General features: G+C 25.4%; 1 protein-coding gene across 2 annotated transcripts in view; it reads left to right on the top strand.

The window, feature by feature from the left end:
- The window catches only part of LOC101237034 (protein FAN), a 109,429-nt gene that overhangs the window by 62,637 nt on the left and 28,343 nt on the right, over positions 1–18,449 (top strand). For both annotated transcript variants that reach the window (XM_065820028.1, XM_065820027.1), the window contains 5 exons: positions 933–1,026; positions 10,126–10,288; positions 13,282–13,372; positions 17,416–17,479; positions 18,227–18,278. In XM_065820028.1, the coding sequence (XP_065676100.1) occupies positions 933–1,026; positions 10,126–10,288; positions 13,282–13,372; positions 17,416–17,479; positions 18,227–18,278 (464 nt within the window). The remainder of the gene's footprint in view (positions 1–932; positions 1,027–10,125; positions 10,289–13,281; positions 13,373–17,415; positions 17,480–18,226; positions 18,279–18,449) is intronic.

The following is an 18,449-nucleotide window of genomic DNA, read 5'->3' as shown; positions in this document are numbered from 1 at the left end:
CTGAATTAAAACTGATAAGAAGGAATAAAAACTTTTGAGTCTGCATGGTTCCAGGAGATTATAAAGAGGGAAGAAATTTTAGCAGAGAGACTAAAGACATCAGCCCAAGAACAATTTGGGATAAAAATCAAAAATGTATCCCTATCAGCCTTAACCCTTAAAAGCCTTATAAAAGCATTAACAAGTACTACTTGTCTTGAGACTTGAGCCACAAAAAGCCACAATCATGGCTTTTTTTGTGGCTCAAGTTAAGCCAAGTTATTGTCGTCTAAAAATGAGTCACAAAATAACTATTTGAAGTAAAAATCAAAAAAGAAAAAAAATTAGAGCTTAAGAGTCAGCAAGGTCAGTATTACTAGAGCTAATCTGTTTAGTGTGATGAACATTAAATTCACCAATAACAGCAATATTGGCTGAGAGATAGAAAAAAGGGGCTTGTTAAGCTTTTGGTCAAAGATTATATATATATATATATATATATATATATATATATATATATATATATATATATATATATATATATATATATATGTGTATATATATATATATATATATATATATATATATATATATATATATATATATATATATATATGTAGGTACATATTTTAAAATAAAACTTCTATTTATGAAATTATTTCTATTTGTTAAAAATATATTTATTATTACGATATTTGGAGGGAATATTGTACCCTGGTTATCAAGTATATTAAAAACAGTTATATATATATATATATATATATATATATATATATATATATATATATATATATATATATATATATATATATATATATATATATATATATATATATATATATATATATATATATATATATATATATATTTAATTCAAGTATTTACATTTTAAATTGTTAAAGTTTATTTATGAAAAATTTTTTTTTTTGTTGATTTTTTAAATTAATCTTTAGAATTAAAAACAATGGATGATGTAAAAGAAAATATGACTATGAAATGGCAAAATGGAGTTATTTCAAATTTTGACTATCTAATCTATTTAAATAGGTTAATTTTTTTTTAAAAGTTTGTACAGTTTTTTTTTTTTTACTTAAATCTAAGATAATTCAAAAAACTATTTATAATCCTTTTGTTTTTTAATGAGATAAATATGTAATGATGTTAATGAGATAATATTTTTAATGAGATATGTTAAGTTTTAAATTCTTCACTAACTTCAAATCAATCATGCAACTCAGCTCTAGAATTATTTCTTTGTCCTGTATTATAGTTATATTGGGCAATTAAAATCGTTATTTTTAATTTTAATTTTAAACAATCATGCATTATTACTGTTAATGTAATTTATTAGGAAGAGTTTTTGTCTGAACCACAATAAAATATGTCAGTACACAAATATAATGAAATTATGTAACACAAATTTGCATAAACAGTATCTTAGCTAAAACATAAATAGAATACTTTGTGTGCTCAAGTAAATTTTAAATTAGAAACAATACTCATAAGAAAATAATGGTCAAATGTTACAAGATTGTTTTTGGTTTCATATATCTGCAAACAAATATAATAATAATAATAACATCATGATAATAATAAAAACAACAATGAAAAAAATAGTATTAATAATAGTTATTATTACTGTTATCTCTATATAATAATGCTGAACTTAATAGTAGTAGTGTCCACTTCTGAGTTTTGACAGTTTTTCAAAGTTTCTCAACCCTCAAAGTTTCACAACTTATATGTTTTGACTTTTAAAATTGTTAGGATGTTAATACAGCGGACAGCACACTAAACCACTGGGCTTCTAAAAATATATGTTTAACAGAAAAACAGAATTTTATAAACTTTTTATACCTATTGTAATGATTCAACACTTTTCAAGTGGATACTCTCAATAAGTGCAACTATATTGCATAACAATATTGCATAGCAGCATTGCATAGAAACTTATAAAAATATATTTGAAAACCACGATAGTTAATCAAAAAACTCAAAACAAAAAATGCAAGTTCAAATATTGCATTTACATAAGTGACAACTAAATAGACTTTTTTTTATTAAAAAAGATGTAATATATAGAGATGTAATATCCAAATGTAAAAAATCTGCTATAATGTTATGTACAAATACCTGTAAGTGAAAATGTTAGTTAACTTCTTTACGACTTACAGTAGGTAAGTTATGTTTGCAGATCCTATATTTAAGGATTGTGTAGTATAATATAAGAAAATTTTTAAAACTTTTAAAACAATTAAAAGTCTTTTTGCTTAAACTGTTTTCTTATAAATTTTTGTACTTTTTTTATTAGGTTTACAATAAATCAGCAAGATTAAAAAATAAAAATTTATTATTCAAGCATTTGAACTTTTGATGACTTTCATCTTACTGTTCAGAGAGCATCACACCTTATCACCAAGCTTCTTATGCTTTTGCTTAAGTATTAAAAAATTCTTATATGAAAAATTTATAAAACTAGTTATTAATTTGCTATGACTCCCTCCATCAGGGAAAAAATCACAAAATGTATCCCTAGCAGCCTTAACCTATTAAGTGTCACTTTCTTTGAGACTTTGAAAGTGGCTTTTTTGTTAAAGCGCAGCAATCTGCAATCATAAAGTGATCTTCAAAACTAAAACTTTTAGTATTTAAATATTGGTTTTGGTAATTTATAAATGGTCACTGAATGGTGCATTATTTTGCTTAGATAGTATAATAAATGCTTCTATAAAAAATTTATAATAGTTTTCAATTTTCTATAACTCCCTCCCCTCCCCCTCCCCTCTCTACATTCCCCTGCGCTAAATAATTCTGCTTGCTAAAATTTACGTCATGCTATAATAAACCACTAATATTGGTATTAAAAACAGCTTAACTCAAACTTTTTTCCGTTGAGAGTTTATTGCAGAAAAGTTGCTACCATAAAAGTTTAACAGATAATTAAATTATTTGGCATACCTAGCTTCCCATGACAGGAAAGAGTATCGAAAATACAAGAAAGAGTATCGAAATAGAGGTTTGTGTAGAATAAACTTACAAAGACCCGTGTTTTATGAGTTTTACAGACAGCTCGTTTTTACTATTATAATTGTTACTATTTTTTTTATTATTATTATAATAGTTTGAAAATTCATATTCATTTTATAAGTACATAGAGTATTTAGACCTTGCATTGTCAAGATAAACAGAATCATGGAGATAGTATGATATCTGATAAGTAAGTGAATGGGGTTGATATTTGACTGGGGTCGGAGCTAGAGCCAGGTTTGATAAAATATAGCTGGGGCCAGGTTTGTGACCGGGGCTGCATAAGCGATTATACATCTTAAAGTATATTTTTTTATTCAAAATTCATGTTATATTTTGTATATATATATGCATATATAAACATCACTATGATTAACATGATCATCATAATCATCATTACCATCATGATCATGATCATTGTTATCATGATCATAATAATCATGATCATCATTATCATGATCATCATTATCATGATCATCATTATCATGATCATCATTATCATGATCATCATTATCATGATCATCATTATCATGATCATCAATATCATGATCATCATTATCATGATCATCATTATCATGATCATCATTATCATGATCATCATTATCATGATCATCATTATCATGATCATCATTATCATGATCATCATTATCATGATCATCATTATCATGATCATCATTATCATGATCATCATTATCATGATCATCATTATCATGATCATCATTATCATGATCATCATTATCATGATCATCATTATCATGATCATCATGATCATCATTATCATGATCATCATGATCATCATTATCATGATCATCATTATCATCATCATTATCATCATTATCATGATCATAATAATCATGATCATCATTATCATCATCATTATCATCATCATCATCATTATTATCATGTCATTATCATCATCATCATTATCATCATCATCATCTTCATCATCGTCATCATCATCAGGCTTTAGCGTCCCTCTTATGCTGTTTCTCTAATATAAACAATCTAGAGCATTTTCTTTCCTTAACTAAACCTCATTCATACAATATATAAAGCACTCTCTTCAAATTTTCTTACTTCTACCACTATCGTTTTCTCCTGAAGCTGCTACCTTTCTACATGCTGATATCTAAATCACTTTTATCTTCTCTGACAAACATTGTCCAATAAGATATTTTTTTCTAATTTGTCTAAGACTATGCATCTTTTTTTTGTTGTATTAGAGTCACACCACACATCCATCTGATCATCTTCTCTTTTGGCAAATACTACACCATATAAATATTAAAGTTTATATAAATATGAAAGGATATTGTTTGCCAGCATCTAAATAAATATTAAACATATATGTTTATACCCATATTATGTATGCATAAATCGCATCTTGGAAGCTTCTATTGCTTCTCTTTAATATTTAATCAAGCCTCATTCTACTCTGCATTTTTTACCATCTTCAGAGTTGCGTTATTAAACAGTAATCATCTCGTTTCTTGTTTCAGATGTTAGGTTCTAGAAACTTTTGGTAAGTCTTCAACAGTGTCATTAACTAAAGTAAGTTTAACATTTAATCTCTAATTCATGGGTCTAATTTTTTACTTCTCTTTTACTTCTCCCCAGAATAAGGCAGAGTTTTTTGTAAAGAAATCTTACTCTAGTTTAACTCTTGAATCTAATAGCCACACTCTTTCTGCCTGTTAAACAGATTAACCCATTGTTAAACATCAAAATCACTATGGCTTCTAATGCTAAAGTTAATTCTCAGTTAAACACTTTGACCTCTCTAACTATCTTATGATTAGTCTTCACTCTGTTATTTGTTTCTTTATATAACGTTTTTGAGATTATTAAGTTATTTCTTTCTAACTGCAGTATTAAAGTTATTCTTAAAGGCCTAAACTCTTCATTATTTCAACTAACTTTAAGGGTACCACAAAGTTTTATCATTGCTCCTGTAATGTTTCTTATCTACAAAACACTCTTTATGAAAATTTTACTTTTAAAGCGCCTTTATTATCTGATGACTCAACTTTATACTCTTGTCTTGACAAAAAATCTTTACTTTTTGATTGCTTAGAACAAGCAGCTGATTTTTAATCTGATCTCTCTTCTGTAACAGCCTAAGGCTTGCAGTGGCTTATGGATTTAAATTGTGGACTTAAAAACCACAATTTTTTTAGGCAACAAAATTGATTTATTTACTGCAAAATAATATTGCAATATTGTTAGCATTCCATCATTAATGAGTATCAATCCTCTTATTCTTAGTCAAAGTCTAAAAGCACATTGTAAATGTAGTTAGACCTGCTTTATCTGCCAAGCTTAAACCACTCTCTCATTGTTGTAAGGTTGCATTTCTTTTTTCTACAAAAACTATCATGGTCAATGCTCAAACATGCTATCATCTCTATTACAATAAACCAAAACTCATTCTTACTTGGCTTCTTATTCAACAAGTTGCATCCTTTTACTGTATCTGTCCCTTCATGCTATAAAAACTTTTGTTAACCTAGTTTTTTTTCCTTGCACATCAAAAAAGCTTTATAATTCTTCCCCATCTTTATGTTTTCTTCTTAATACATCCTACAATTTTTAAAGTCTTTAGATAACCATTTTCTAGTATTTTAACCTGTTCTCTATTTTGAAGTAACTCATAACTTAATGATGGTTGCTTGCAATCTTGTTAGAAAATTGAGTTAATTAGAGTTTAAAAATTTATAAATATAAGCTATTATATAATATATAGCAAATGTAATTATAAAATTGTAATACAAAAAGTATTATAAATTTTTTTTGAGCCCTGGCTATCAACCCAGCTAAATCTTATAATTTTGGCCAGGTTTGCAAAAAGTCTCATTTTTAGCTGGGGCCGGGGCCCCAGTCACTTATTATATCTGATATTATCTTTGCCAGTTTATATCGAAAAACTAATTTCAGTTTATATTATACATGCATATATATATATATATATATATATATATATATATATATATATATATATATATATATATATATATATATATATATATATACATTTAGTATTAATAACTTAATTATTTTTATATCATGAATTATTTTTGTATTTTATTTTATGCTACTCTATTATAAAATTTGGCCTTTATCGCGACGATGGTTTAGAAAAGATATTATAAAAATTTTTTTAAATATGCCTTTCAAATCGAAATAAACATAAATTTAAAAATTGTGAATTTTCTTGATGTCACATTTAACCTCTCTGAAAATTCATATAAGTCTTTCAAAAAACCAAACGATGAATTATTGTATATTAATATTAACTCAAATCATCCACCCCAAATTCTAAAACAAATCCCAATTTCAATTAGTAACAGACTAAACCAAAACTCCTCTAATGAAAATGTATTTAATTCCTCTAAACGAATATTTGAAGATGTCTTAAAAAAAGGGGTTTTGAAAATTTTGAACTAAAATTTGACCCTGAAAAAAAGAATACAAAAAAACGAAATAGAACTAGAAATGTAATTTGGTTCAACCCCACATATAGCAAAAATGTTTCCACTAACATAGGAAAAGTGTTTTTAAAATTAGTCAATAAGCATTTCCTGCTCTCTAATAAATTACATAAAATTTTGAATTGAAATACAGTTAAAGTTAGCTACAGTTGCACAAAAAATATGGAAAGAATTATAAAAGGTCACAATAATGCTTTGTTAAACAAAAAAGAAATCCTAAATGAAAAAGCTACAAAAAACTGTTATTGTAAACAAAAAAACAATTGTCCAATGAGTGGAAGTTGTTTATCAAAAAATGTGGTATATAAATGTGTTGTTTCCTCTAAGAATGTACCTGATAAACAATATATTGGCATAACAGAGAGTGAATGGAAAAAACGTTTTGCCAATCATAAGCAATCTTTCAAAAATAAAAAATATTCAAAAGAACACCATGCTGTCAAAATATATATGGGAATTGAAAGAAAAAAATATTGATGATTTTATACTGAGTTGGTCCATCCTTAAAACAGCGCCTGCATATAACAATATTTCCAAAAAATGCATACTATGCCTACAAGAAAAATTTGAAATAATTACACATGCAAATCAAGAATGCTTATTAAACAAAAGATCGGAATTAATTTCTAAATGTAGGCACCAAAATAAGTTTCCCCTAAAAAACTATAAAAATACTTGAGTTCAAATAATATTTACATTAACTACCCTTTTTTTAAAAAAACATTTAAAAAAAAAGTATAAGTAATCATTTCTAAAGAATTCTTTTTATAATAGTGTCAGCAAATTCCACAAATGTGTGAAAATTTACAGTAGTTAAGACATTTGCAACTTCCTGTAATTTAATTTTTGGTATAAATTGAAGTTTTATTAATTTGATCATTCATTTCTGATGAATCTTTGTTGATGAAACACAGTGTAAAATGAAAAAAATTTTTGTTAAGTGATTTTCTACTAATACATAATTGCTCTGTTCTTTTAAGAACATTGAGCACTCTATTGTGTAGAATACATTTTAAAGTTGTTTAAATATATATATATATATATATATATATATATATATATATATATATATATATATATATATATATATATATATATATATATATACATATATATATATATATATACATATATATATACACTGCGGCCATTTTCTATAGACGCATGCAGAATTTAGCGGATTTACAGTGTTACAGTGGTAATAAAATTGTTCTAACGGTACTTTTGAATAAGTGTATGTAAGAAAACAATGATCCATTATGCATCTGATTATTAATTGTCTTGATTGTATTAAAATAATTAAATTTTTGATATTCACGTGGCAATTTTCTATAGACGCACTAAAGTTTTGACGAGTTTTGACGAGCAATTTTTTTATATTCTGTAGTATTTTTTATTTTGCGAGTCGAAATTAAGTTGAACTTAACCAAATGCCGAAAGGAAAGGTCCTTACCGATATTGAAAAAGGTCAAATATTGGCTTATCATCGAGAAAAAGTTCCAAATCGAGAAATTGCTAGAAGATTGAAGAGATCAGATCACGTTATCCGTAATTTCTTGAAAAATCCAACAGATTATGCAACAATCAAGAGGAAATCAAAGAAATCTAGGATTTCAGACCGTGAAAAACGCAGAATTGTTTGACTCGCATCAAATTCATCAAAAAGTTTGAAAGCAATTAAGTCAGATTTGGGTTTAAATGTTTGCAAGGAGACGATTAGAAAATGACATCCCACACATTGTACGATCAAAAATGAATAAAACACCAAATTTGAAGGTCGTTCACAAACAGAAACGGATGGAATTCGCCCGCGAAAACATGGCACGCGATTGGGAACAAGTAAGAAATTTTAGATTAAATTCTCATGAATACGTAAGATGTCTAAATAGCTGAATATTTTTGCTTTCAATACCAGGTAATTTTTTCGGACAAGAAAAAGTTCAATCTTAATGGGCCTGATGGTTTTAGTGGCTACTGGCGTGATTTGAGGAAAGAACCCCAATATTTTTCGACAAGGAATTTCGGTGGTGGATCTTTCATGGTTTGGCTTGGGTTTTGTGCAACAGGAAAGTTAAATTTAGCATTTACATCTTGCAAAATGTAAAGTTCTGAATACATTGATGTGCTAAAATTATGTTTGATTCCATTTTAAAATAAATATCGACGCAAAAAGTTTGTTTTTCAACAAGACAACGCCAGCATTTACACTAGTAACGAGATTAAAGCTTGGTTTGAAGCTAAAAAAATTGAGCAAATGTGGTGGCCTGCTCGTAGTTCAGATTTAAATCCTGTTGAAAACATCTGGGTAATCATTGTAAGACGTATCTATGCTGACCAGAAGCAATATAACTCTGTGGCAGAGCTAAAAGTAGCGGCATCAGAATGCTGGGAGGATATAGAGCCAAAAGTGCTGGAAAACTTGGTGGAAAGTATGCCAAAACAAATTTATCAAGTAATTTAGCGCAAAGGAGGTCCATTCAAGAACTAAAAATGTGATAAAAACATTTTTTTGGATAGTTTTGTTAAAAAATGTGAACTGCGTCTATAGAAAATAGTCAGCTATCTTTTGAACTTAATTCATTTATGATTGACCTTTTTTCAAATTTGATATTATTTTTTGATAATTTTCATTGTTTTTTGATACTTTATTTATAATTTATTGAAATACACTATAAAAATAAAGTTAAGTACGTTTTTAAGACATAACTCACATGCGTCTATAGAAAATGGTCGCAGTGTATATATGTAAATTATGTTAGTGTATTTTACAAATAGAGTGCTCAATGTTCTTAAAGAACAGAGCAATAATAAATTAGTAAAAAACACTTATCTAACTTTTATCTTCGACTTGAAGTTTCACCATTGCTGGATCATCAGGAAGAGTTCCTCTCTTCCTGATGATCCAGCAATGGTGAAACTTCAAGTCGAAGATAAAAGTTAGATAAGTGTTTTTTACTAATTTATATATATATATATATATATATATATATATATATATATATATATATGTGTGTGTGTGTGTGTGTGTGTATATATATATACACGATCCCCACCACGTCGATCCCCACACGTCCCTGGTAGTACTGCGCTCAACTTGTTTCCGCGCAGCGGCCTTGTTTGTTAAGGTTCGTGTTTCGGAGTTATAGAGTTGAGAGAGGGTTATAACCACTATTAAGTAGCCTCCTCATCTGTAGTGGCTTTATCGGCCTTGAGGAGGTGAATAACAAAAAAATATATATATATATATACATATGTATCAATGCATATATATATATATATGTATATATATATATATATATATATGTCAATGCATATATATATATTTATATTTATGGATACATACACATATATATTTAAAAATTTTTAAAATGTATTCTACAAAATAGAGTGCTGAATGTTCTTAAAAGAACAGAGCATTTATAAAGTAGTAGAAAATCACTTAACAAAAAATGAAACACAGTGTTAGATAAAAAAAAATTATTTAAGTGATTTTCTACTACTTAATATATATATATGTATACATAAAATATTATAAAAAATAATTATCACTGACATGATTGATTAATTTTATTATGCACAAATAGCATAAAACAAATAGCATTAAAAAGAAAATTATTTTTTTATCATTTAGTATTGCTGATAGAAGCTTTAACGATCTTACTCAATATCCAGTATTTCCATGGATTATAAAAGACTATAAAAGTTCTATTCTTGATCTTAATAATCCAGATACATTTCGAGATCTAACTAAACCTATTGGTGCACTTGATGAAGCAAGGCTGTCTCAGTTAAAAGTATTTTATAATTTTTATTGTTAATTATTTTTTTTTACTTTTTATGCAACCACAAATTGCATTTAATGAAATCATCTTGCATAAAGGTATAGCATAGTTCTAAGGCTTAGCATTTGTTAGAAGTTAACTAACTTAAATAAAAAATAATTTTTAGGTTTTACATAAACACAATGCGCTGGGAATAACCTTTTTTTTTTCACAAAATTTTTAATTTAATATCTTTATTAAAACATAATTTTTATTATTGTACATATTTGCAAAGCAAAAAATTTTTTTTTCTAAGTGAATTGTGTTTTTATGTTAATGAACTATATTTATTTATTTTTATGCATTGTTTGAACTTTGATGAAAAATCTTGAAAACTTGTGACCAAAACCAATTGTTTTATTCACATTTTTCAAAAATCAAAAACTGCGCTTTTAAAGTTATGGTTCAAATCTATTCCAGAAATATGTTGCAGTAATTTATTTGATATGTTGCATTATTGCGAGTAGTATTCATTTATTTTTAATAATATATAGCAGTAATTTTATTCACTGATTTGTATCTTCGTTCCAATAATTCTTTATTTAGGATCACCTTGTTACTAGTAACATTTGATCACCTCTTCAGCCAAAACATAAAACAAACAAAGAAAACAAAAAAAGTTTAAAAAAGTCCAAAAAACTTTATTTTTTAGTTTTAGTTAAAAAAACATGTTTTTTAGTTTTATTTAAAAGATGTATTTTTTATGCAGTAAATGTAAAGCAAAATTTTTTTATAAAATGATTGTTTTAAAAGTTTTAAAGAACTTTTTTTGTTGTTAACATTAGAAGTAATGAGGTCTCAAAACTCTTGAACTTAAATGTTTATGTGTTTTGAAGCACCTCTTGTTATAGTATGTGTGTGTGTGTGTGTGTGTGTGTGTGTGTGTGTATATATATATATATATATATATATATATATATATATATATATATATATATATATATATATATATATATATATATATATATATATATAAATATACAGGCTTGGTCAGGAAGCGGGAGCAATCGCTCTCGATAACTGACTACGGGAATAATATTTAGTTGCGAAAAGCTGGCCAGATTTTTTAGTCGTTTTGAGAACATTTCAAAAAACAAAAAGAAAGCGTAAAAAAGATTAGTTGGACCCATGAGAGACAATTACAAAAAAAAAATAATCTAAAAAATAACTTTTAACGCGAAAAGACTTAAAGCAAAATATATTACGTTTAGAACAAATATTTTCGAAACATCGCTCTTTTATAGTTTTTTTATAAAATTAAGCAACATTTTTTTATATAAAAAACATCTCACGATTGCTTAATAAGGAAACAAATGTTTTTTTATTTAATAAAGAGTTTAATATAATTTTTATTTATATACTCTTGTCTTATTTCCAGTGCTGAACATTTTTATGGTGTGGCACATTAAAAGCCATCCAATATAAAAATAGCTCAATTTTATGTTTTGCGTGAAAATTTTAGCATATTTGAAACAATTCTTCTTAGTAAGATGAACAATCAAATAATTAAATCATTTTGTTACTGTAGAAATTAAATTAACTAGATAGAAATCAACTAAAAAGATAGAAATCAACTAAAAATACTTTATGAAGAGGAAACGGAACTGCTTCATAATATCGCTAATGATGTTTAGCGAGTGGGCTTTTTAATTTTAATTAGTATTTAAAACAGAAAAAAGTAACTTTAAGTTAAAGGATAATGAGTTTGTAAGAATCGCAACTGAAGCGAAAATATTTAAAGCTAGTAAACCAATATGTAAGAATTTAAAAACTTTTCTTTATATTTAATAACTTTCTATATATATATAAATATATATATATATATATATATATATATATATATATATATATATATATATATATATATATATATATATATATATATATATATATATATATATATATAGCGTGAGGTACATTGTATGCCTGTTTGTGTTTAATAACTAGAAACTTCTTTTAAGTTTATTTCATAATTAGTTTTATTAAACTTCGATGATTATTAACAATTTCATTGAAAACACAATTATTGTTAAAAGTCTTTTTGTTTAACAAATAAATCGTAAAAATTGCTTTAAGAGATTACATTAGAATAAAAAACAGATGCACATAATTTCATTTACATAAAAAATACATACTTTTAACTAAAAAATAAGAATATACTAAAAAAAATAAAAATCAATAATACATAATAAACTTTCAAAATTTTGACAATTTAATAAATATATGTTTAAAACACTTATTTTTGTAAACAAATAATATTAGTTTAAAAGATTTACGTCATTGCAGAATTAGTTTGTTCAAAGATTTGGCTGGTTTTTAGTGTTTGCGGATATTCTTTTTATTCTTCCGCACCAAGATGTTTTGAGAACATTCAAGTTTATGTATGTTTCCATGTATGTCCGTAAAACAAAAATTTTTTTTTACGGATATACATAAACTTAAATGATCTCAAAACGACTACAAAACCTGGCCAGTTTTTCACAACTAAATATTATTTCCATGGTCAGTAATCAAGAGCGATTGCTCCCACTTCCCGACAAAGCCTGTATATATATATAAATATATATAAATATATTTATATATATATATATAAATGTATATATATATATATATATATATATATATATATATATATATATATATATATATATATATATATATATATAAATAAATATATATATATATATATATATATATATATATATATATATATATATATATATATATATATATATATATATATATATATATATATATATAATGTGAATAAGCAACAAAAAATATAAACAAACACCTGGTTTTGCAGTTATTGTTTCCATGTTATAATAAGAAATCTGCCTATTATTATGATAAGTATTATGGTTAAAAAATTAATTATTAAAAACAACAATAATAATAATTATTATTATTGCTTTTGTTGTATTGTTATATTTTTAGAATTATTTTATCACCTACAAATTTTTTAGCAACGAATGGAAGGCATGCCAGAGCCTAAGTTTTTGTATGGTTCTCACTACTCTTCCCCAGGATTTGTTTTATATTATCTTGTGCGAGCTGGTATAAATATCTTTTTATTATCTTGCTATTCTTTTTAATAATTTGTTTGTACTGATTTTTTTTTTCACATATTTTTAAAATGCTAAAATTATCTCTTTTACTTATATTTTTAACATTTTCCTTTTTTTCCACTTTTTAAAAATGACATGATTAGTAATTATTGAAACTAGCTGTCAAAACTTGTATGATACGGGTCATGGTATGTCTGTTCCACACCCGACTATTTCTAAACTTATTCTTAATTTGGTCTCTATACTTCAATAAATATTAGTAAGCGGCAAAAAGTTAATTGGTTTAACATTAACATTGGGTAACAGCAGCATTGAATTGATCAATAATTATAAGCGATTATGTTTTTTGATCACCAGTAACAGGTAGACAAAATCTTATAAAATCTTCATTTGTTCTTGATTCAAATATTGCCTTCACAAGTCTAGACTCTGAAGTCTTAAGCTTTGAAAATATTAATCTAGAAGAAGTAAGGGTTGTAAAATTTTTTTTTTTTAAACCAAGAAATTATTATGTAAAATAGTAACTCTTACAATATCTAGATAAAAATAGGATTCATCAGCTCCTCAAAAATTTGTAACTTTTTTATGTGTGAAGTTCAAAGTTCAAATTCAAGTTAAAATTAAATTTTTGAATTAGTTTGGTTCTTATTTTTTTTTACATCATTCTCTTTTTTTAACAATATCTATATTGCAATATCTGATATAATATAAACAATATACACATATTAGCAAGTCAATCACAACTTTCTAAAAATAATAGGCATAACAGATACAATTTTATATGAGTTGCTTCCAGAATTTATTTATACTTGGCATACTATATTAAATGTGATCTTTATTATTACATGTAAAATATCACAAACTTGTTTTACAACCTGAGCCTCAGCTAAACAATAATATTTTTAGAAGTTATTTACCAGGACTAGAATATAATCTACAATTAGTTATACATTTATATACATTTTTGCTACTTATTTATATTAGCATAAAATATCTGTATTAAATATACATACAATATAATGTATATGCAAATGCACTTGTATATAAAAACTTTTTATATTTGCAGCACCTAACATCTTGCAATGTTTTTTAACTGAACACATCAATAAAACACTAATTTTCTTTTAAAGTTAAGTTTTTAATTTTTATTGTAATTATACAATTGCAAAAAATAAGTTTTTACTTTTTAATTGAAATCCATATAGTTTATATATATTCTTTATAACAAATAATGATATGCTCTTACCATAGCCTTTCAGGAAATGCGTATGTTCTTTTAAAATGTCTTAACTTAAGAAAATAAAATTTTATGATATAAAATATGCATATATATACATTGTTCTACTTCACTGCATCTAAAATAAATTCACATAAAAACCTAACAATCTTTTTTTCTTGAATTTATGTAATATTAAAAAAAAAAATTTATTAATCTACCTAAAACTATAATAAAAATGTATTACTTGTGTAGTGGTAGAGGGCTCATGCAGCAGCCTTGTTTGTATAAGCTTGTGTTTTGGAATTAAAGAGTTGAGTGAGGGTTTTAACCTCAATAAAGTAACCTCCTCAACTGTAGTGACCCTGTCTTGGGAAGGTGAATAATATTAAACATAAAATCAAAACAAAAACAAAATTCATATCTGAATCCTCTTGTTGACTTGTCAACTATTATAACAGAAAGGTTATATTATGATTAGAAGCGGTGAAGCAAGGGCTCTTGCTCTTGTCATATCAAAGGCTTTCAATAAATTCAGACATGCAGAAAAAATTGTAAAACTGGTTTACATTTATGCCATTCTAAAATGGGTTGCAAGGCTAGTCAATAGAAATTTTATGCTTACCCCTAAAGTCTTTACCTAAGAGCCCTTCTACAAGTTAGTAGCCATAGCCAGTTAATGTCTGTCTAAAATTAGTATTTATATGCAGACAGTATCTCCAGCTTTTATCTAACCGAGTGCCCTAAGGCAGTGGATGTTAGATGTTAGTGGATGTTAGTCAGAGTTAACTTGCCTTAGCTTTTGCAAATTTTATTCTTAAATGTGATCTTCTGTGACAATTTGCTCTCTCTTCTGTGATAGGGTTTTCAGTGGTTGTTGAATTTCAAGCCAAGAGAAACTTAATTGTTTACTGCTTATATTATTTTGCAATATCAATAAAATTTGTAATATTGTTGATATTACTGTATTAATGAGTTGTTTACTGAGTACTCTACTTTACTTCTTTTCGGATTAAACTTTACTATAGACCTCTCATGGCAACTTTATATACAATCTATTGCAAAGTTAGTATCTTCTAAGTTTGCCACTCTTTATCATGCTTATGTTATCTACATCTATACATCAATCTTGATTATGTTAGCTTCATTTATTTGTTCATATTTGGAATATTATTTTTATACTTAAGCTGAATCTTCTAATGAGTATTTCCATACTATAACATTCACTGGTCAAATGAGCTATCATCACCTGTTTTATTAGCCAAAATTCAAGCTTGTGTGACTTGTCATTTAACAAAGTTGCATCCCTTCATTTTAACTTAATGTTTTTTTGTTCTCTGTTGAAAGTTTTATAATTTTTAAAGTCTTTTGTTAACTACTTTCTTGCTTTTTACATATTCTGTTTTCTCTCAACTCTCAGTGTAATTAAGGATTGCTTGTGGCCTTTTTGTGAATGAATTTATGTTTAGAAAAACAAAAAAAGAGTTATTTTATTTAAAAAAGTTATTAGAATAAAAATAAAAAAATACAGTAAAGAGTTTTTATAATTGTAAAATAAATTATATTCAATTGTTTATTATGCTGAATAATAATTTTGTATTCTTTAAAAAAAAAACAAGCATTTTCCTTTTTACAGTGTGCACTAAGAAAGCTTTACATTAGGAGTTAATGCAGCTTTTGAAACCATACCAATTATAACTAGACAATTAATGCAGCTTTTGAAACCATACCAATTATAACTAGACAATTTAACACACAAATTGTAAACAAAGTAGTGGTTTTTGAAAAAGCATTAAGATTTGTTACATAATAAGTTTATGATAGTTTATTACATAATAAGTTTATGATAATTTTGTAATAGTTATTGCAGTTAAGTTGATTTTTCACCAATTGTAAAATTATATGTTTTTGTATAAATATTGTCATATTGAAAAAATCGGTTTCATTTTATAGAATTTAGATAAGATCAAAGTTTTTAAGTTACCAAGTCTAAGTACTTCACTGTCGTTAAATTAAGTATTAAATATAATTAAACACAAATTTATCAATAAATAATCTTTTAAGTTTTGCTCCCTATCAGCAATTTCATTGCTTATAGTTAAGAACATAAAAAGACTACATTAACATCAGTTAAGTTCTTTCTAAATTCTATTACAACACAGCAGGTACCAGGAGAGGAAAGTCATGTAAGGCTTGCCAATACCTAAAAATAAATTTAATAAAAATTACAATTTCCAATTACAAAATTATTATTTGCATTTTATTGTTAATAGAAATAAAATAATAATATAATAGAAAATATAAAGAGTAAAAAAAAATAGTGGTAACAGCCTAGTTCTGCTTCAAACTTAATTTATTCATTGACAACATTACTAATACTAGTATGTTTAAAAATTATTTATATAGTTTAAAAATAATTTTTTTTTAATGTTAATTCTTTTCCCCAAGGCTGAGAAAGTTTACACTATTCGTTTTTTATCTAGATTGTGTATAACTGGTTTGTGTATTGTGATTGAAATGAGATATTTTATTTTAGGTATTGGTGAATGATATCAAAAAATAAAATATCTTCTTTAACTTAATTATTCCATATCTATTTATTTTTTCATAAAAGATATAATAATTATATAAATGGTTTGAAAATAAAATAATTTTAGCTTGAAGTACTTTTTTTTTTAATGATGGATTTTTGTGCGAAACTTTAAATTAAATTAGTTTTTTAAATTAGTTATTTGTAGCACTTGAATTTTTTGTAATTGACATATAGGTATTTTGTCCGTATTTATAGTTGACAAATAAGTGCTATGTATGTTTAGCTCCTGAGTATATGCTTTGTTTACAAAATGGAAAGTTTGATAATCCAGACAGGTTGTTTAATAGGTCTGTTTTTTTATGCTTTACATGATGATGTATTACTATGCTTTTTATTTTTTATTTTTATGCTTTACATGATATATTATTAAAGATTAAGTTTTCATTTAAGCAATTAAAATATTATTATGCGCAAGTTGCATAATAAGTGAAATGCAAGGTGAATCAATGTCAATATCTCAACTCAACTTTTGGATAATGTTGATTTGTTACAGTTCAATTACTTTTATAAAATTTTTTTTTTTTTTTTAAATAACAGATCTGTCTCAAGTTGATTAAATATGGTCTATGCATTGAACACATGTTTTTTATGTTTGTTACTCATAGAACATATATTTGTTATGTTTGTTAATCATTGAACATATATTTGTTATGTTAGTTACCTATTGAATATATATTTATTATGGTTGTTACCCATTGAACATATATTTTTTATGGTTGTTACTTATTGAACATATATTTATGTTTGTTAGGCATTGAACATATATTTGCTATGGTTGTTACTCATTGAACATATATTTGTTATTATTCTTTTCCTACTATAATTGTATCTGTTGTATGTTACTATTTTTTCATATCTCAACAATTGTTTTTACATCAAATCATATTTTGTCAGTTATGTTTTCAATGTCTTAGACCTTTTGTTTATAATTCTGCCAAAATTTTTTATATTTTAATGAAAAATACATTAAACTTTATTATAATACTAATAGCTTGAATGTTTGAATTTTGCTTAACAAATGAATTTTTTTTTAGTATCTTAGCAACATGGAATAATTGCTGTACTGGTCATTCTGATTTTAAAGAGGTAAAGTTTTTAAATTTTGAAACTGTTTGTATAATGATTAGGTGAACTAAAAATAATCTGTTTACAAAAAATTCAAATAAATGTCCAAAACCTTATCTTTTTTATTATTTAATTTATTTATATTATTTAATTTATTTATTATATTATTTAATTTATTTTTTATTATTTAAT

The sequence above is a fragment of the Hydra vulgaris genome, chromosome 15 (genome assembly GCF_038396675.1).
Source record: "Hydra vulgaris chromosome 15, alternate assembly HydraT2T_AEP".
NCBI lineage: Eukaryota > Metazoa > Cnidaria > Hydrozoa > Anthoathecata > Hydridae > Hydra > Hydra vulgaris.
Note: the sequence above shows the minus strand (reverse complement) of the source record. Positions and strands in the feature narration are given on the sequence as shown.